General features: G+C 37.8%; 1 protein-coding gene across 2 annotated transcripts in view; it reads right to left on the reverse strand.

Moving 5' to 3' along the window:
* NUP62CL (nucleoporin 62 C-terminal like) overlaps positions 1-21,969 on the reverse strand; it is a 105,414-nt gene that overhangs the window by 69,393 nt on the left and 14,052 nt on the right. For both annotated transcript variants that reach the window (XM_055122473.1, XM_055122474.1), the window contains one exon: positions 599-703. In XM_055122473.1, coding sequence (XP_054978448.1) covers positions 599-656 — 58 coding nt within the window. In that variant the 5' untranslated portion in view covers positions 657-703. The remainder of the gene's footprint in view (positions 1-598; positions 704-21,969) is intronic.

The following is a 21,969-nucleotide window of genomic DNA, read 5'->3' on the forward strand; positions in this document are numbered from 1 at the left end:
GGGGGGCTGAAGGGGTGGAGGTTGGGGAGAGGTTTACTGTGGTTCTTGGTGGTGGAATATGTGCACTGGTGAAGGGATGGGTGTTCGAGCATTGTGTAACTGAGACTTAAGCCTGAAACCTTTGTAACTTTCCACATGGTTATTCAATAAAAATTTTTTAATTAAAAGATAAATAAATAAATAAATAATTTTTTAAAGTCCTGGTTAATGCGCTTATATAAAATGTGCAAAAAGCAAATATATAGAGACAAAGATAGACTAGTTTTCTGGGCATGAGATATTACTTGGATGATAGTAATAATATAAGACTATTATTATGATGATGGTTACACAATTCAGTAACTAAACTATTATTTTGCTAAATCATACACTTAAAGTAAGTTATTTTTTATAATATGTAAGTTGTATCTCAATAAGGTAAACTTAAAAATACTATGGTCAAGATTTTATCTCTTATTCTAGGCAAGGATATCACAGATAGTAAGGGAAAAATCTTGTCAAAAGTCAGAGGTACCAGGAGATCCATAGTTTACTTCATTAAGTTGACTTAACTGCCCTGATAATAAATAATATATTTAACCTGCAACCAATAACTTACATGTAATATTAGTAGTACTGGTGGTGGTAGAAACACTTAACTGTGGAGTAAACAGCATGGTGCTTCAACTAATAGTTGTGTCCAGAGTAGAAACTGATATCAAACCTAAAATCAAAGCAGAAGCAGAAGTCATTAAAAATATTTTAAAAACACCATTATAGCAAGGTCATCTACATAAATAAAATCTAATACTCAACAAAATAAAACAAGGAAACTTCCTCAACATAAAAGGTATTTTTGAAAATCTCACAGCTAACATGAATAAAATACATGGATTCCAGATTGAAGAGGAAGAATAACACTATCTCAATTCACAGATAATAATTAGGAAGACAATTCTTAAGAAATCCATACAAAATCTATTAGGAAATCAAATAAATTCAGAAAATTTGTAGAATAAATTGTAACTATGTGAAAATTAATTACAATTCTATATAATAGCAATTCAAATTTAAAAATTGTATTAGGAATATAATTCTAGTTGTGCTTGTTCAAAAGAAAGAAAATATTGAGGAACAAATCTAATAAAGTAAGTATAAGACTTACAACAAGAACAATATATAATACACTGAAAGAAATTAACATCTTATTTTAATAAAAATATCTCATGTTGATGGATCAGAAGATCTAATTAATATTGTGTGGTGACTATAAGATGATCACATCCTGATTACCCAAGTCCATGAACATATTACTTACCTGACAAAAGGAACTTTACACATGTGATAAAGTTTAAGTATTCTGAGTTAGGAACATTACCCTGGATTATCTAAGGTAAGCAAAGTTTATTGACATGAATCCTTAAAATTAGATATCTTTTCCAGGATGCAGTCAGAGGACAAATTACATCTGAACACATAAAAACATATTTAATGACATAAGGAAACTGCAAATAAAACCCATAAGAAAAAACTAGTTCATTAATATGGCTTTAATCAATTTTTAAAGAAAAATATGTGAAGTACTGGTGAGGACAGAGAAAAATTAGAAATCTCATACAATAATGCTGAAGATTTTAGTAAACTGTACGACACATCCTCAAAGTGTTAAGCATAGTGTCACCATATGACCCAGTATTTACCTCGTAGGTGAATACTTCATTTAACAAGAAAAATTAAAATGTATATTCATGTAAAAATGTATACATGAATGCTCCTAGCAGCATTATTCCTAAAAAGCAAAATGTACAATCAAAATAAAATTAACTAACATATGGATGGATAAAATGTTTTCTGATATATCTTTAAAAATGGTGTAACCTTAGAAACATGAACTTTACTTTAAAAAGCTAATCACAAAATACCACAGACTGTGTGATTGCATTCATATTATGTGTCCAGAACAAGGACATCCAGAGAGACAGAAGTGGTTGGCAGGGACTGGGAAAAGAAATACGGAAAGTGACTGCTAATGACTATGGAGTTTCTTTGTGAAGGGGTGATGAAAATATTCTAAAATTGACTGCTATAATAATGATTGCACAATTCTGTGAACAAGCTAAAATCCAATTAATTGTACAAAGAATCAAAGCTTTAGAAATTAAATACACAAATACACAATAAGATTGATGGTTAAAAGAAAACAAAGTTCGTATCTTTTCATCCTCACTACAGATCATTTTATATGGCACATGGCAATAAATGTTCAACAAATGTTTCTGATGAATTGAATGGGGCTTCTGTAAACTCTATTACATAATTACATATATTCAATTTCTTCTTTGAAAGGAATAATGCTTAATAAATAACTGCACTTGAATCTATTGCTGACTATATATAGCTGTTCAAAAATAACTAGGATGATATATGTTCTAAGACTATCTAAGACAGCTAGTGTAGGATAACACTGGGTTTGTCCTTTCAGCCTTGCTGCAGGGAATTTAGGTTTATCGGGTTACACCCATCACTCCTGAGTCACTCCCATTCCTTTGTTTATCTGTAAACTCTTCTCTGCACCCTCCTTCCCAACCAGTTAATCACCTTTTCCCTAATCGATTTCTGTTAGCTTGTAAAATCAGATCCTTCTAAGGACACTGAAATTGTATTGTAAGTTATGTCTTTTGCATAGTTTACCTTAAAGCAACGTGCTTTCTGTATGGACACAGGAAGACAGTTAATATCTTGTAACTTGGGAATTGATTGACTCTGAATAATATTTACTCTGAGGCATCTTCTTTCTTGACTCAGTTGCTAGTTCCTAGCACCCCCAAAGAAAGGTCCCGACAAAGGACTGAATAGACCCAGGGCAAGCTGTGAGCTACCCTGCCATCGAAATGGGTCAGGCCAAAGCACCATAATACTCAACTACATGGACAAATGCTGTCATGATCCAAAAGTAATGATGAGATAAGGACCCTGCTGGGGTTAGGAAGACTAACCTGGCCTGAGGACTGTGGTCTGCAATATACAGTGAGATGTCCTCAGGAAGAACCAAACTTTAAGTTTCATATATCTCTTACTGTGCTCATGCAGAATAACATTGCTAGAAATCACTGTCACTGTCATCCCTTTGCTCATTGATTTGTTTGAGCGGGCACCAGTAACATCTCTCATCAAGAGACTTATTGTTACTGTTTTTGGCATATCCAATACACACAAGTAGCTTGCCAGGCTCTGCTGTGTGGGCAAAATACTCTCAGTAGCTTGCCGGGCTCTCCAAGAGGGCAGAGGAATCGAACTCGGGTCGGCTGCATGAAAGGCGAACGCCCAACCGCTGTGCTATATTAGAAGTAAATTTACTATAACTATTTAAGTGGATTACTAGCTGAGGAAAGAAGAAAGCAACACACAGTGGATGGGATCCCACCTTTAAGCGGATCTCCTAGTAATCTGGTGTAATCTCTTTAGATGAGATTTTATCCTTGAGTTAATCTCTTAGAGGAGTGGCCTTACCTCTCTTTGTTCATGTTCAACCTCATCTTTGTATCACCACCTTATGTGATTGCTATATAGGGTGAGAGAGATCGGAAGAGAAATCGGAAGAGACCAGAGGAGAGACTACAGAGACAGAGCCAGAGATAGAGAAACAGACAGAAGAGAGCACAGCGGCACACACAGAAGCAGAGCACAAAGGAGAAGATGGGGAGAGAAGGAGAGCCAGCCAGAGGAGGCAGAAAAAGAGTCAGGGAGTCGTCAGAGCGAGAAGCAGTCAGAATCAAAATCAGAATCCAGGAGGCAGAGTCAGGATCCAGGGAAGAAGAAGCAGAGAATGGAAGAAGAAGCAGAGTCAGAATCCAGAGTCAGAATCCAGAAAGTCATCGAGAGTCAGAGTCAGAATCCGAGGATCTGGGATCTAGGTATGAGGGGTTAGGAAGGAAGAGTGTGTGAGATGGGAGAGACGAGAGATTAAATAAACAACAACTAATCAGCAGCCAGTTAGTTCCTTCTTTTTCCTTTGCCTGCCCATAGCCAACAGCCACCCTGATCTGGTCCATGCACAGTGGCTCGAGAGCACCGAACCCAAGGGGCAAGAGAGAGTCACCTTGAGAACCCGTGAACACACACATCATCCTTCTGTGTGTGCATGTTTTTTTTACAGTCTAGGGATACTGGAGAGTAAAGGGAATAAGGAAAATATGATGGAAGAAATTAATATCCCTGATGGCCAAATGGCTTAAAGTATTTCCCTGGCAAGTACAAGGTTATGAGTTCAAGCTTTGGCACTGTAGCATACTTTGAGGTGATCTTGATCATCCCATAGATAAACTGGAGTCCCTGATAAGGGAAAAAACACTTGCCTTCCTCTTGGCTGTGACTCTGGAGCGTCTTTGATTCTGGGGCCTGCTAATGTCTGTGTCTGAGTGTGCCCACCCTCCAGACTACGATTTCATATCTGCTGACATCAATCCTAAAACCTCCCAACTGGCTGCGCTGACGGGAATTGGGGAGTCATGAGCCATTTCCTCTCTCTGGCCTCCAGCAACACCCCCTCCAGTCCTACTTGCCACACTGAAACCCAGAGCCACGTGGACTGAATTACCCTAGTAAGCCACAGCTCTATGGGCTAGCAGGGTACTACAGAATCCCAATTCAGTGACAGAATACCCCCACAGATATCGATATCCTGATACCTAAATGAGGAAAACTAGATGTCTACCTCCCTGGAACACGCAAGTACCATTACTTGGTAATGAAAAATAGTCTGAGTAACAGAGGTATAATCAGTAGACCATTAGTACAAATAAATAATTTTATCAGAACTCATGTAACCAGGAATCTAAGGCTCCACTCTCAACACCCATAAAATTCTAAGAACTATGGGGTACAAACTCAGCAGCAATGGCCGACCTGTGGACACGCAAGTACTCAGGTTCATCAAAATTCTTGATTGGAGACTTCAACACTGAACTTTCATCACTAGATAGATAAGCCAGAATATCATTAAAGAAACAATAGCCCCAGATTAAAAAACTAGAAGAATTATAATTAATGAACATATACAGAACTTAACTCCTCAAAAAGTAAAATACACACTCTTCTCCAGTTCACATGAGCCATTCTCCAGGATAGATTACAGACTAGAACATAACTTAAAAATACATATAAAAATTATACCAAAAATCCTATCAGACTACAATGCCATGAATATGGAAATTAACCATAAAAAGATGTGGAAAATTCCAAGACCTGGAAACTAAACAACATGCTGCTAAAAACTTAAAGAGTAAATAAATGAATAAATAGAAAGAATCCTTGAAACTAATGAGAATAAAGAGGCAAACTATGAGAGTCTATAGGACACAGCAAAAGCTGCATTCATTGGGAAATTCATAGCAACACAAGACTACATTAGGAAAGAAAGAAAAGTTCAAATCAACAACCAAAATGTACATCTTAAATACTGAGGAAGAAACAAATGAATCTGAAAATTAGTACAAGGAAGGAAAAAAAGAGCAGAAATCAATGATACAGAAATCAAGAAAACAACACATTCAATGAAATCAAAGGCTGGTTCTTTGAAAGAACAAACAAGATAGACCAGCTGTTGGTTAAACTCACAAAGAAAAAAGAGAAAATTACCAAATATATCAGATCAGAAACAAATGGGAAGAAATCAAAACAGAATCCTCAGAAATTCAAGATATCATGAGGTTACTAAGAAGAAATTGATGCTGTTAGGATGGAGAACCTAGAAGAAATGAACAGATTCTTAGAATCATGCAATCTCCCAAAACTGAGGAGGAAATAAAAAACCCAAACAAGCCAATCACAAGAAAAGAAACAGTAATAAGAGTCTCCCCAAGAGCAACAGTCCTAGGCCAGGAGAGTTCACTGGTGAGTTTTACCAGACAGTCAAAAAAGAATTACTGCATTTACTTCTTACAATCTTCTAAAATCTAGAATAGATAGGAATCCTTCTTAGCAGATTCTATGAAGCCAGTGTTTCACTAATACCCAAAGTATACAGCAACACTACTGGTTGGAAAAGAAAATTTCAAAACATCAATGCAAAATCCTCAATAATACTTCACTGTATCACTGTATCACTGTCATCCCTTTGTTCATCAATTTACTCGAGCGGACACCAGTAGCATCTCCATTCGTCCCAGTCCTGAGATTTTAGCAGCCTCTCCTTACTATTCTTTCCCAACCATTGGAGGATCTTTCAGGGTCAGGGGAATGAGACCTGTTATTGTTACTGTGTTTGGCATACCTAATACGCCACGGGAGCTTGTCAGGCTCTTTCGTGTGGGCGGGATACTCTCGGTAGCTTGCTGGGCTCTCCGATATATATTATTATTATATTATATTATATTATATTATATTATATTATATTATATTATATGTATATATGTAATTATATGTATATATATAATTTCCCTCTATCATTTTATGGGAAATGGGTAGGGAGTGTCTTATGATGTGAAGCGGCCGCGCAGTGCAGGAATATGTTTACTCAAGCCCAAGCATGTGGAAAGCAGTCTGGAGCATGGCGGGAGTTGGGTAGTGGAGGTTGATTGCCAGGGCTGGTTCCCTTGGGGTGGGGAGGGCTCTCACCCGTCCCCCTCTGGGGAGCCTTGAGTGGAAGCAGTCTCTGGCGCGGAGCCTGGTGGCATAGTTATGGGAGCCTCAATTTATGCTACCTTCCGGGAGAAGCAGCTGTGAGTTCTGGAGGGTGGCCAATGAGATTATCTGGCGCTGGCAGGAGGTGGCTTATGGGTGTGACCCCTGGGTGGCCAGAGACTGAGGGAAGCAAGCAGATGATCTCTGCTCCCGGGTCCCCTTGAGCCCAGTGTCCAAGATCACAAAATTCCACGTTACGTGGGTTCCGTGGGACTTCGCTCATGCGAAAAAAATCCAACATCATATCAAATAAATGATACAAAATAATAAAGCTGAATTCATCCCAGGCATGCAAGGAAGGTTTTATATATGCAAATCAATAACATTATACACCATGCTAATAAAAGGAAAAATAATCAAAATCATATGACCATATGTGCTTAATCAGAAAGCTTTTGGCAAAGTCCAGTATCCATTCATGATAAAATTCTCAACAGGAAGCAGACTCTGGTGGTTGTTGTGGTGTTGGAATGACATATCAATAAAAATTATGACTAATAATAATGTAAATTCCAGGACCTAAAGGATAAAATTATTTTTAGAAACCTCAACAAAATAGGGGTGGTATAAAACTTCCTCAAGATTACAATGGCCATATATAACAAACCCATTGTCAGTGTCATTCTTAATATTGAAAAACTGAAATCATTCCTTCTGTGATTAGGCAAGGATGTTCAGCATCTCCACTTCTATTTGTTATACTCTTACAAGTCCTAGCAAACTAACAGAAAAAAAGATAATATTTGTGTGTATGTATGTGTGGTGACAAATAAAAGAAAAAAGGTCACTTAAGAAAAAGGGGCCACTGCATGGAGCCTCCCATTGACATGTTCTGCATGTGTCAGCTCTCATTCCACCCCACCTGTCTATGTGCATGTCACCGTGGCACCAGTACCCAGTCCCGTGCCTGTGGTCACCAGCAGTGGACCTGAATAGTTCGTCTGTGATGGTTTGGGCATGTCCAGTGTGAAGGGACTGGTTTGATTTCACTTTGAGGGAAAGGAGTTACAGACATTAGAAGGTAAAAATAGCATGATTACTGAACTAAAGGAATTTATGTTTTGTAACTTGGATACTTTGTTTTGCATTTTGTTCAAGTATTAAATACTTTTTTCATGTTAAAAAGGGGGGTAGAGCAATAGGGAGCTTGACTTGTAGATAACTGACCAGGGTTAAATCTCTGGCACCCCTATGGTCCTCCAAGCCCGCCAGGAGTGATACCTAAGTACAGAGCAGGGAGTAAGTTAAAAAAATCCAGGACTAGTAATAAGCCCTGGAGTAAGCACACACTGCTGGTGTGGCACAAAAACAAAAACAAAAGAAAAGACAAGAAAGGAGAGGAGGGGAGGGGAGGGGAAGAGAGGAGAGGGGAGGGGAGGGGAAGAGAGAAGAGCTTGGTAAATGGAAAAATATTCCATGTTCATGGATTGGTAGAATCAATAGCATTAAAATGAACAGCCTTTCTTACTTGTTACATAGACACGATGCAATCACCATCCAAATTCAGATGGCATTCTTCAGGGACATAGAATGGTCAATTACAAAGTTTGTATGGAAGAATAAAACATCCCTAATAGCCAAGCCCATACTGATAAAGAAGATATTTGTAGGTATATCATTAACTAACTTGAAACTATACTAAATAGTTATGATGATCAAAACAGCATGGTATCAGAATAAGGATAGACTCTGACCAATGGGTTAGAATGGAGTATCCAAAGACAACTTCACAGATCTTTGATTAACTAATTTTCAACAAATAATCTGGTAACATGAAGTGGAGAACACACAGCTTTTTCAATAAATGGGTTGGAAAAACTGGAAAATCACATGTAAGAAAATGAAACTGGATTCATATTACACACCTTACTCAAAAGTCAATTCAAAGTGGAAACACCTTGAAATCAGACAAGAATACAGAAAACACAATGAGGAAAACGCTGATAGCACACTCCAAGATTTGGGACCCAAATGTGTTTTTAACAATATGATGTCACTGGCAAAGGCAAGAGAAACAAAAAACAAACAATGGATTACATCAAATTAAAGAGTTTCTGAATGGCAAAAGAAACATGAACTAAAACTATTAGACAAATTGAATGGGAGAAAGTATTTGTGCACAACACACAAGATAAGGTCTAATATTCAAGATATATGAAGAATTCACAATGATCAACAACAAAAAACCCAAAATCCTATCAATAAATGGGAAGAGGAACTGAAGAAACACTTCTGAGAAGACAGATGGATGGCCAGTAGGCTCATTAAAAAGGCTCAACATCATTAGGGAACTTCATATCAAGTTAACAATGAACTATTATCTCACACCAGTAAGGATGGTATTTTTATAAATACCTGTGAATAATCTGTGTTGGTGGGGATGTGCTGAAAAAATTATCCTCATCTACTGTTCATGGGAACATTGTCTGGTTCAACTTCTATTGAACGCAGTGTGGAGATTACTCAGGAAAGTAAGAACACAGTTGCCATACTGTATTCTCAGTATGAGTGGACTCAGAAATTCTACTTCTTGGTAACTAATCCCAGGACACAAAAACGTTTATTCAAAACTACATATGCACACCATCATTCATTGCAACACTTACACAATAACTAAGAGAAACCAGTGACAGATGAGTACCACAATGAAGGTGTGATATATATATATATATACGTATATGTATATGTACATATACATACAATGGAATACTATACAGATAAAAGGAAGGATGAAATCATGCAAATTGCTGCAACTTGGATGGAAATGGTGTATGTCACATTAAGTGAAGTAAGTCAGAAGATGAAAGACAAATGTAGGAAGTTCTCATTTATGTGTGGTATAAAGAATTAGAGGACAGGGAATACCGGTATGTATACTTGTATGCAAGATATCTAAGTGGGGATATCTAGACTACTCTGGTTAGACTACTCTGGTCTCTGGATTACAAAACTGAGGCTAGGGAAGGAAAGAAATTGTGAGAATTAAGAAGAGTGGGATGGAGGGACACTGGGCATATTGACAATGCAGATATGTGGTACATCTATGTATCTGGATCAAAGAATCAACAGAACTGAAAGAATGAGATCCAAACTACAACAAAAATAACTTAAAAATGTGCCAGTAAAGAATGCAGACAGGGTGCTGGGAGAAATCTGGGGACATTCGTAGAGGGAAGTTGACAACTGGTGACACAGTTGGTGCTGGAAAATTGTATGCCTGAAACTCAGCTGTTAATAACTATAAATTAAGATGTCTCAGTAAAATTTTGTTCATTATATATATGCATATATATATAAAATTTCAAAGACCTCTGGAACCCAGCCACAGCCATACTCAAGGCCCTTCTCTGCACATTCAGATGAGCCTCATGCATGAAGGAACTGGAAGAGGAACCACTAGCAATATCCCCTGAGCACAGAATCAGGAATATGCCATGTGTGATTCAAAGCTCCCCCACGCAATTAATTAGAATAAAATAAGAAATGAATATAAACCATAAAGAAAAAACCTAATGGAAAGATTTAACTACATAAAAAATAAAAATAAAGGTCTGGGATGTGGCCCACTGGTAGATCATATGACTTGCATGTCTCAAACTCTAAATTTCATCCCTGGCACTGCACAATGAAAAAATTAATAGAAAAAAACAAAATGAAAAAAAAGATTAAATATGGTTGGGATATTTTTGCACCAGCTAACTAAATAGCCTTTTATACACTTTGAGATAAGTAATAAGACCACATTCCAAAGCAAAAAAATGGTATGTTATATGAATTGGACATTTCAAATGAAAAAATTAAGGCATCTACTGAACCCATAATAACAACTGAGTAATGCTGAGTAAAACGTAGTAATAAATTATAAATCTGAAATGCCTTTGCTATAAGATGGGCTATTTAAATGTGCACATGTGCTGTATCTCTTTGAATGCATCATAGAGCTATTACACTACACACATTTGAAATTCTTGTAGTTTGTCCCCAAAGCACCACCCAGTGCAGCCCACGAGGCTTAAGATTACCAGATTACTCGGATGACTGACTCAGTAATACCTGACACTGCAGGTCCTAAACAGCATCATTGGGCTCTCACAATGAGGTCACAGAGAACCCTAAGCATTGTTTAGATGCTCCCACCCCAATTTGTATGTAAGGTATAAAAGAACAAAATATTAAAAAACCTTGAACATGCTTATACAAATAAGTATAAAGAGAAACACAAGAGAAAGATATGGCAATGTAAAAATTAAAACCACAGGGGTTGGAGAGATAGTAAAAGGGTAAGGCATGCTAGCCTTGCACACAACTGACCTGGGCTCAATCCCCAGCACCCAGACGCTCCCTCAAGCACCACCAGGAATGACCCTTGAGCACAGAGCCAGGAGTAAGTCCTGAGCACAGGCAGATGTTGTCCAAAAACACACATATACACAAACACAAAGAACTTGTACTTCTGCAAAAATGGAGTATATTCTCTTCTCCCTATGCATCCCATTAGATACTATTAAAACTAAAACCCATGTATATATACAAAATAAATATAAGAAGACCCTGAAAGGTGGAAAAAGAAAAAACAGCCTGGGATCTTGAAACTTAACAGAACACTCTGATGTTGAGTGCTACAGATATTCCTTATGTCTTTATTTCTCAGACTTAATGTTGACTAGGTTGGTAATCCAGAAAAACCAATGAATGTAAATACACACATTTACACACATTTCACACACACACACACATACACGGTCCCAAGAAAAACCTGATTTATAGGCAAAACTAAAACCAAAAGGGTAGACTAGCAAGAAAGGGCATTATCCCCACAATTTGAATTTAGGTTGGAGCCAGCCAGAAATTGCTCTTTTCAGGAAAAGGCAAGTCACCCCTAACTCCTACTCAGGTTTTCCAGGATCACTGTCTTTCCTCACAGAAAAGAACTTCAAGAGGAAGTGTATAGTGAAATAAAATGATTAAATGGTTTAAGTTAGAAAAATATGAGAGCAGTGAGGGGAGAAGAGAATGACCTGCTACTCTACATTGAAAACCCGAACGACTCTACCAAGAAAATTCTTATGAATAATAAACCTATACAGTAAGGCTGTAGGTAACAAAATTAGTATGTAAAAATCTATGTCATTTCTGTATTCAAATAATGAATTGGAAGAAAAAGAAATTTAAAAGAGTATTTGTAGCTTGCTCTTTCACGTCCAGTTCTCTCTTGAATACATTTCTCTCTTTCTGCTTTTTTTCATACTGGAGAAACCCATATTTTCTGACAAATACATATTCCTCTCTTTCCCCTCAATTTTCAAAGTAAACTACTTTCAATAAAAACTATCTTTATTAAAAAGGAACTGTCATCCATTGCTCGTAGGAATATTGTCTGGTTCAACCCCAGTGGAAAAGAGTATGCAGAGTTCTCAGTAAACTTAGAATTGAGCTGCCATATGGCTCAGCAATTCCACTCTTGGGCATCTACCTCCAAGACAAAAATATTCATTCAAAAGGACATATGTACATCATTATTCATTGCAGCACTTAGTACGATAGCTAAGATATGGAACCAACCTCAGTGTCCAACAACAGAATAATAGATTATGAAGATGCAACATATATATACACATACATGCATACATACATACATATACATATATAATAGAATACTATGCTTCTGTAAGAAAAGATGAAATTATACAATTAATTTGCAATCTGGTTAGAACCAGAAGATATTATGTCGAGCTAAGTAAGCAAGAAGGAGGACAAACACAGAATGATCTTATTTATCTGTAACATATAGAATAACATGACAAGGAAATGTGATGTAGTAAAGGGTGTATGCCTAGATCATCTGTGACCACCGAGTTTAGGGAGGAAAACAGAAAAGGAAAGAAATAGGGGGAAGTAAGAAAATAAAAGGTAAATAAAGGCAGAAGAGGAATCAGGGTACCTCAGAAATACCAGTAATGTGGGAGAGTGGCATAGCATTATAGCCAAAGCACAGACTCAACAACACTGAAAATATGATTATTTTATGAAAAAATTAATTTGTAATAAAAGCTAAAGTACATCCACTAAACTTTAAAATGTGTCTGTCAAGGTGTAGGGGTGGGGGTGGAGGGAACATGGAAATATCAGTGGACGGAAGTTGGCACTGGTTGTGGGATTGGTGTTGGATATTGTTATTGTTGTTTTTTGGTCTTTTTCCCCTTTATTTCTTTTTAAAAAATTTTATTGAATCATCGTGAGATAGTTACAAGCTTTCATGTTTGGGTTACAATCACACAATGTTCAAACACCCATCCCTCCCCCAGTGCACATTTCCCACCACCAATAACTCCAGTATACCCCCCTTTTTCACCCTCCCCCTGCCTCCATGGCAGAGAATATTCCCCATAATCTCTCTCTACTTCTGGGTATCATGGCTTGCAACACAGACAGGTGTTGGAATATTGCTTGCCTAAGACTCAATTATCAATAGCTTCGTAAATCATAGGTCTTTAAATTTAAAATATTAAAACTATCTTCATTAAAAATACATAAATAAAGACCACCCCTTCAAAATAGACCCCAAAACATCAAATGCCTAGGAATCAAGAAGGGAACCCATAGAATTATACAGTGAAAAGGACATCAGGAAATAGAAAGATATTCCCTGCTCATGGATTGAAAAATATCAACATTGTCGAAAGGATCATACTACCCAAAGTGTTAAACAGATTCAATTCAATACCTACTAAATGATATTTTTCAGACTTGTAAAAAATATTCTAAAATTTGTATGGAACCATAAAGCTCTCCACACAGTGAAAGCAATCCCAAGAAAACAAAAGGATGGGGGGCATTGTATTTCTCAACTTTGTGTTATAATACAAAGCTATAATAAAGCTATATGGGACTAGAATAAAGAAACCTGAATACCATGGAACAGAAAGTGCTGAGTTAAAATCTTAGATTTATTTATGTCATATGTAAACTCCTAGTTAATATATGACAAAGGAGCCAAGTACATAAAGTGAAGCAAAGAATATATCTTCAACAAATAGTGCTGGGAAAACTGTACAGCCACAATGTAAAAAAATGAAATTGGAACCGCACCTCACACCAATCACAAAAGTAAACTCACAGTGGATTAAAGACCTTAAGATTAGTCCAGAATCTATAAAATCCATTAAAGAAAATATGGTCAGTTTCCACTGACTGTAGAGGAGTCTTCAACAAGCTGAGCACAGAAGCAAAAACAACAAATATAAACAAATTGGACATAACATTTAAAAGCTTCTTTACAGCAAAATAAGCTTGTTATAAAATAAGCTTGTGAAATAGACACCCTACTGAATGGGAGAGAATATATTTGATCATAATAAATCAGATAAAAAGCTGATATACAAGATCTATAAAGCACTCACAAAATTAAACAAAACAGTTCAAAGACCCTATCCAGAAATTTGGAAGAAAAGATGAAACCAAAGAATACAGTTGGATGGCCAAAAGGCATATGAAAAAGTGCTTATCTCATGATTTTGGAAACTGAAACCCAAACAACATTTAGACATGATCTCATGCCAATGAGTATGGCACATATTAAAAAGTCTGGAAACAGTGTTGGTGGGATGATGGTGAGAAAGGAACCTTCATTCATTATTGGTGGGAATATTATATGGTCCAGCCTGTAAGGAAAGCAATATACAAATCTATCAAAAATAGGAATAGATTACACTTTCTGGGAATTAGATATGTGTGAATACAGTGTTCAGGAATATAATTCCACCAAGCACTTACATAAGCTGCACAACAACAACAAATCCCTGGCAAGTCATACAGTCAGAATATAAGCAAGCTCCATAACGAAACGAATGTGATCCCTGGCAAACACTTCAACCAAGTACAGAAACACTACAATGTACAACACCTTGTCATCACAGCAACAGAAACAAAAATGGAAAGGAAGTGGAAAAACAAGTTTAAGGCTGGAGAAATAGCTCAAAGGAACAGAATGCTTGCTTTTCAGGTAGGGAGCCCCAAGATTGATACCCAGTACTGCATTGTCCACTTAGCACCAATACCATGAACTAGGAGGTGTGGTGCCTCTCAAAAAATCAAGTTTGAGGGCTGGAGTGATAGCACAGTGGGTGGGGCGTTTGCCTTGCACGCAGCCAACCCAGGTTCAGATCCCAGCATCCCATATGGTCCCCTGAGTACCAACATGGGTGATTCCTAAGTGCATGAGCCAGGAGTGACCCCTGTACATTGCTGGGTGTTACCCAAAAATCAAAAAAAAAAGAAAAAAAATTAAGTTTGTATGGTTTATAAAGAGTATTTCCATATTAACTGTATTTTGGTTTAGCAAGATCATAAATGTCTTCCCATTAATGCTTACTATAAGGTAAGCAAAGATAATATTATGGAATAATAATTATTTGTAAACTGATAAACCTTGTATATAAGATATTTCTTCTGGCCAAAATATTTTACCATTCCTTAGCCATGTGATACAACTGATATACAACTGGCATTCTTATTTTAATGTTCTCTACATTTTTATACTACTCCAATGATATTTTTCCACCATATTATGTCTCATGATAAGTTTCATTTTGGAAGCTCTATTTTAAAATAGGAAAACAAATCTTGTAAACAAACATGACCTTTACTAAAACATGCTATAACAAACAAAAACAGTAAAGTACAAATATTACATGAAAATAATATATACACATAACAATGTGTATATTCTACAGAAGTGTAAATTATCTAGCATGTGCAAGAGGATATAAAAAAAGAATTTAGTGCATGGACTGAACCCAGATGAAAGTTTCAAATAGTCCACCAGACACAATGGCAAGAAAAGATGGCAATTCTCAAAGCTTTTCCCATGGAGTACTGCAAGGATGAAAATAAGTCAAAGGGACTAGATATTTTCATCCATTTCAAGAGAAATCTAAAAACAAAATCAGCTGCCTTTTCCCCCAGCATGTGAGGCCAGTTTCCAAGATGTGGGGCAAAGGCAGCTGAGATAGAGAAGGGAACACCAAGTAGAGGATGTTGGGAGGACCCATTCGAGTTGAAAGATGCATGCCAAAAGTAGACTATAGATCGAACATGATGGTCACTCAATACCTCTATTGCAAACTACAACACCCAAAAGGAGAGAGAACAAAAGGGAATGCCCTGCCGCAGAGGTGGGGTGGTGGGGGATGGGGTGGGGTTGATGGGAGGGATACTGGGAACATTGGTGGAGGAGAATGGGCACTGGTGGAGGGATGGGTAAACAATCATTGTATGACTGAAATGCAAACATGAAAGTTTATAAGTTTGTAACTGTACCTCACGGCGATTCACTAATAAATTAAAAAAATAAATAAAAATATTTAAACCAGAGTCAATAGCCATTAAGGACCAGATGCAAGATATAAATCCTCCAAAGAGGGAAAATTGACCATCTCTCCCTAACTGCTAATGGAAAAATAATACTATATTAGAGCTCTTCATAGAGAGAGATTTGGACTCTCACATTTAGAAATTGGAGGAACAAAGGACCATCTGACATCACTGCAATTGAAGAAGTCAGAAAAGGAAGCAAAGAATCAAGGAGATGGGGTCTGAGTGATAGTACAGTGGGGAGGACGTTTGCCTTGCATGCAGCCAACCCGGGTTCGATTCCCAGCATCTCATATGGTCCCCCAAGCACCACGAGAAGTAATTTCTGAGTGCAGAGCCAGGAGTAGCCCCTGGGCATTGCCAGATGTGATGCAACAACAAAAAAACAATCAAGGGGATGGAAGCATTTGCACAGGATAGTAGATCAAATAGCACATGCATTTGAAAGGGGGTACTCTAAAATTACTATGTGTGTCTGGAACCCCACCAGGAGCTCAGTATACAATGCAAAATTGAATTAAAAATTGACAACCAAATTTTTAAAATTTTAGTTTATTGAATCACCGTGAGATAGTTGCAAGCCATAATACCCAAAAGTAGAGAGAGATTATGGGTATTTATTGTCAGATATTGTCTGCCACGGAGGCAGGGGGAGGGTGGGAAAGTGGGGGTATACTGGGGATATTGGTGGAGGGTGTTTGACAACCAAACTTTACAAAAACAAAGTAAAGAAAAACATGGATCAGAGCGAACTTAATGGACTAAGTACATGTTTGCATGCATGAGGACTGGGTTTGATGCCCAGCACAAGATGTTTCCTTGAGTAACACCAGACATGATCCCAGGCACAGAACCAGGAGTAGCCTCCAAGATCCATGAGGTATGGACCAAAATCCAACATTCTTTGAAAGGAAGGAAGGAAGGAAAGAAGGAAGGAAGGAAGGAAGGAAGGAAGGAAGGAAGGAAGGAAGGAAGGAAGGAAGGAAGGAAGGAAGGAAGGAAGGAAGGAAGGAAGGAGATTCGAAAGAGGGAAGACTGCAAGGAAGGACTGTGAACAAGAATATACTTGCATTAAATGATTTCACAAAACATTTCAGGTTAACTATTATTAATAAATGTTAGTCTATCTAGACTGTTTGTTCTCAGATGATTTTAACTTCACTTAAAATAAAAAAGATTTCTTGGTTGAAAACGTAAAACTACAAGACTAGGAGTTTGGGGTTAATGTCTATCACTTTTTTCCAATAATAAGACCAAACTTAATTAGGATCATTACAATTATCAATATATAATCTCTTCAGAAAAGTACATTTAATAGGTAAGAAACATAAATCAATTTCTGAGGACACCTGTCAAAAACCTCTGACATACACCTGTGGCTCACATAAAATGTAGAGAAACCACCAATCAGACTTCAATGTGCCTTCTGCCTACAATCCTAGACGGCTTCAATTTATCATGCTATCTTGGGAATGAATAGCATTTTTCAACTTTCCATACTCTTATATCAAAGCATGTCTTTAGAGACAATTAGTTCTGTGGCCGTATAAAGAATATAATAGAATTGCTCTTATCCTATTGATAATTCATTTCTTACTGGGGCAAGAGTTGGTGCAACTGGTGTTCCAAAACTGAGCCTTGTTGTCTGTGTAGGTGAATCCATGCAGCTAGTTTAAAACAGGCTAATCGAAGAATATACTGTAACTAGTTGACTGTCACTACATCACTGTATCACTGTCATCCCATTGTTCATCAATTTTCTTGAGTGGGCGCCAGTAACATCTCCATCCATCCCAGCCCTGAGATTTTGGCAGCCTCTCCTTACTTGTTTTTCCCAATGACTGGACGCTCTTTTCAGGTCAAGGGAATGAGACCTGTTATTGTTACTGTATTTGGCATATCGAATATGCCACGGTAAGCTTGCCAGCCTCTTCCATCCTGGCTGGATACTCTCGGTAGCTTGCCGGGCTCTCGCAGAGGCATATATATATATATATATATATATATATATATATATATATATATATATATATATTTCCCTTTATGATGATGTGTCCAGGAATATGTTCACTCATGCGTGATGCTCAGCCCGAGCATGTGGAAAGCAGCCTCCTGGAGCGTGGCAGCGGTTTGGTAGTGGAGGCTGGCTGCCAGGACTGGGTCCCTTGGGGCGGGGAGGGCTCTCATACGCCCCCCTCAGAGACACCCCTGGTGCGGAGTCTGGTGGCATGGTTATGGGGGCCCCATTTTATGCTCCCTTCCAGGAGAAGCATCTGTGAGTTCTGGAGGGTGGCCGATGAGATTATCTGGCACCGGCAGGAGGTGGCTTATTGGTATGACCCCTGGGTCGCCAAAGATTGGGGGAAGCAGGCAAAGGATCTCTGCTCCTGGGTCCCATTGATCCCAGAGTCCAAGATCACAAAGTTCCACATTACCTGGGTTCCGTGGGACTTTACTCGTGTGTGAGGCTCAGCCTGAGCATGTGGAAAATGGCCTGAAGTGTGGAAACAGTGGGGTAGTGGTGATCAGCAACCAGGACCAGGTCTCTTAGGGCGGGGAGGGCTCTCACCTGACCCCCTCTGAGGCACACCTGGTGCTGAGTCCGGTGGCATGGTTATAACCATGACCATAACCATAACCATAACTGGTTGACGAACTCCATAAATTAAATCTTCCTTAGCAATGTAGAGAACATAACCCCTATAGCTGAAGTTGTAGCAGTTGTCATTGAAGAGTCAAAATAAACCCATCATGTAGGCCTAAAACTGAACCCATATTTAAAAGTACAAAATATTCCAAAATTAACTCACTCATGATTCCGAACCCTAAATGGAGGTAAGAGAGAGGTAGAAGGAAAATATTTTTACCAATATCACCAAGACCTCCAATTCATGATAATGGATAGAAATCACACTGGAATCTTTCATATTCAAAACTAATAAGGATACAATATAAATATTTTAGGGTCTCAATGGAGATAGCTCAAGGATTAGTAAGCAATCTTTGCGTGCAGGGTTTGATCCTATAAACTGCATGGTCTCCTGCATGTACAAGGCCCTACAAACAAATACAAAAGATTTTTGAAGAAAGGTGACAACTTTTTAGGTGTCAGACAAGAAGTCAATTCATATTAAAGAACAGAAGCTAATGTTATTTAATCCGAGACTAGGAGGGGAGCTGTGACTTGAATAAAATATGTGTCTTAATAAGTTAAGGTATGCTGGGTTTTGGGAAAGGACACAGGGTAAGGTCAAAATCTTGTCAGTCAACAGAGACCTAGTGACGTTTAAACCTGTAAAACATTGAGAGGAATGGAAAGAACCTTCCTCAAGATAGTAAAGGTTATCCATAACAAGCCCAGAGCCAATATTATTCTTAATGGTGAAAAACTGAAAGCATTCCCACTGAGATCAAGCACAAGTAAAGATTGTCTATTGCTTCCTCTCTTGTTCAACACTATATTAGAAATTCTAGCCATAGCAATAAGATGAGAAAAAGCAAATCAAAACGGTAAAAATTTTAAAAGAAGTCAAATTAGCTCTATTTGCAAATGACATGATATTGTACATAAAAACCCCAAAATGCCCACACAAAAAAATCAAGAAACAATAAACCAATACAACAAAGTGGCCACTACAAGTCAATACACAGAAATTGGTCACATCCTTATATACAAAAAATGAGTCAGACGAGAAAGAGATCAAAGAATCTACCCCATTCAATTCACAAGAGTGCCCAAGAAACTCAAGTACCTAGGAATCAAATTAACTAATGAGGTAGATCTATACCATGAAAACTTCAAAACACTTAAGAAATAAATAGAAGACAAAATTAGAAAATTGAAAAATATTCAATGCTGTTAGATTGGAAGACTCAATATTGTCAAATTGACAGGCATACCTAAATTACTATATAGATTCAATGCAATCCCTATTGAAATTCAGATTACATTCTTCAAGGAATGAGAACAGTCCATAATAAAGTTTGTATGGCACCATAAAATACCCAAAATAGCCAAAACCATACTAAAAAATAAGAAACTGGGGGGTATCTCATTACCTAACTTGAAACTATACCATAAAGTCTTTGTGATCAATACAACATAGTATTGGAATAAGAACAGACTCTTTGACCAATGAGGATCAGAAGAGAATATCAAGAACAAACTTCCAAATATATATAGTCAAGTAATTTTTGACAAAGTTTCTGAAAGCATGAAATGGAGTAAAAACAACCTCTTCAACAAATGGTGCTGGTAAAACTGGTAACCACACGCACAAAATTAAAACTGGTTCTGTAGCTCACACCTTACTCAAAAGTCAATTCAAAGTGGATTAAATACCTTGATAACAGACCAGAATCTATAAAATATGTCAAGGAAAATACAGACAGAATGCTACAATATCTGGACCTCAAAGGTGTCATTCAGCAATACATTGCAAAGGTGACAGAATAAAAATAAAAGGGACTACATAAAATTAAAGGGCTTCTGTATGACAAAAGAAACACAGGCTAAAACTTAAAAAACAGCTAACTGAATAGGAGAAAATATTTTCAGTCAAGACATCGGTAAAAGGGTTATGTCCAGAATATATAAAGTATTCACAAATATCAGCACAAAAACCCCATCAAAATTGGGGAGAGCAAATGAACAGCAACTTCTCTGAGAAAGACCAACAGAGGGCCAAAGAGCAAATGAACTAAAGATCACCATCACTTATTATTAGTGAAATCCAAAGCAAGACAACAATGAGATGCCATCTCACACCAGTGAAAATGGCATATATAAAAATAATGGGAACAATCTGTGTTGGCAGGGTGTGGTGGAAAATGAACTCTCATCCACTGATGGTGGAAATATTGTCTGGTTCAGCGCCTAAGGAAATTGGAATAAATCTAGATGTCTAACAACAGATCAGTGAATCATGAAGATGTGGTATATACACACAATGGAATACTACTCAGCTGTAAGGAACTATGAAAGTGTGCAATCTGCTGCAACATGAATAGGTCTGGAAGATATCATGTTAAATGAAGTAAATCAGAAGAAAGACAAACACAGGATGATCAATTATATGTGGTATTTAGAGCAATTGGATCTGGAAATGCAATAGATTTAAATGGGGGTGCTGGGGCCAGCACGATAGTACAGAGGGTAAGGTGTTTGCCTTGCATACAGCTGACCTGGGTTCAATCCCCAGCATCCCATATGGTCCCCCAAGCCCGACAGGAGTAATTCCTGAATGCAGAGCCAAGAGTAACCCCAGAGCATCGCTGGGTGTGACCCAAAGAGCCAGAAAAATGTGGGGGAATGTTTAGATCACCCTTGGCCCCACAATATAGGGGGGGAGGAAAGAAGTAGAGTGAAGGAGAAGGGGACAAGAGATGAGAAGCTATGGGTGCAGGGATCAAGGCAACTCAGGTGCATTGGTGGTGTTAAAGAATGATAGAGCTTGCCACAAGTGTGTCTGGGAGAAGGGCAAAGGGCAGTTAGGATGGAGAAGAAACGGTATGACAATGATGGTTAAATGTTATCACTCTGAAAAAGAACTGAATGTTGAAAGTAGGTAACAGCATATACATGATAACCGTAATCTCCAGAGAGAGAGAAAGAGAGAGAGAGAAAGAGAGAGAGAGAAGTGTGTAATTGCCTGCCATAGAGGCGGGTGAGGAGAGAGGTTGCTAGAAGGAAACTGGGGACATTGGTGGTAGGAAATGTACACTGGTGAAGTGACAGGTTTTCGAACATTATATGACTGAAAACCAATCATGAACAACTTTGTAACTGTGTAGCTCACTGTGATTCAATAAAAATAGAGAATAGAATTAAAAAAGAGAACGATAGAGCTACAAATCCAAACCACAGAGTCAACAGCACTGAAATCGCGAGACCCAAACTTTAATAATCAGATTTTAAAGGTGACTCTCAAGATGTCA

The sequence above is a fragment of the Sorex araneus genome, chromosome X, assembly GCF_027595985.1.
Source record: "Sorex araneus isolate mSorAra2 chromosome X, mSorAra2.pri, whole genome shotgun sequence".
In the NCBI taxonomy this organism is placed as follows: domain Eukaryota; kingdom Metazoa; phylum Chordata; class Mammalia; order Eulipotyphla; family Soricidae; genus Sorex; species Sorex araneus.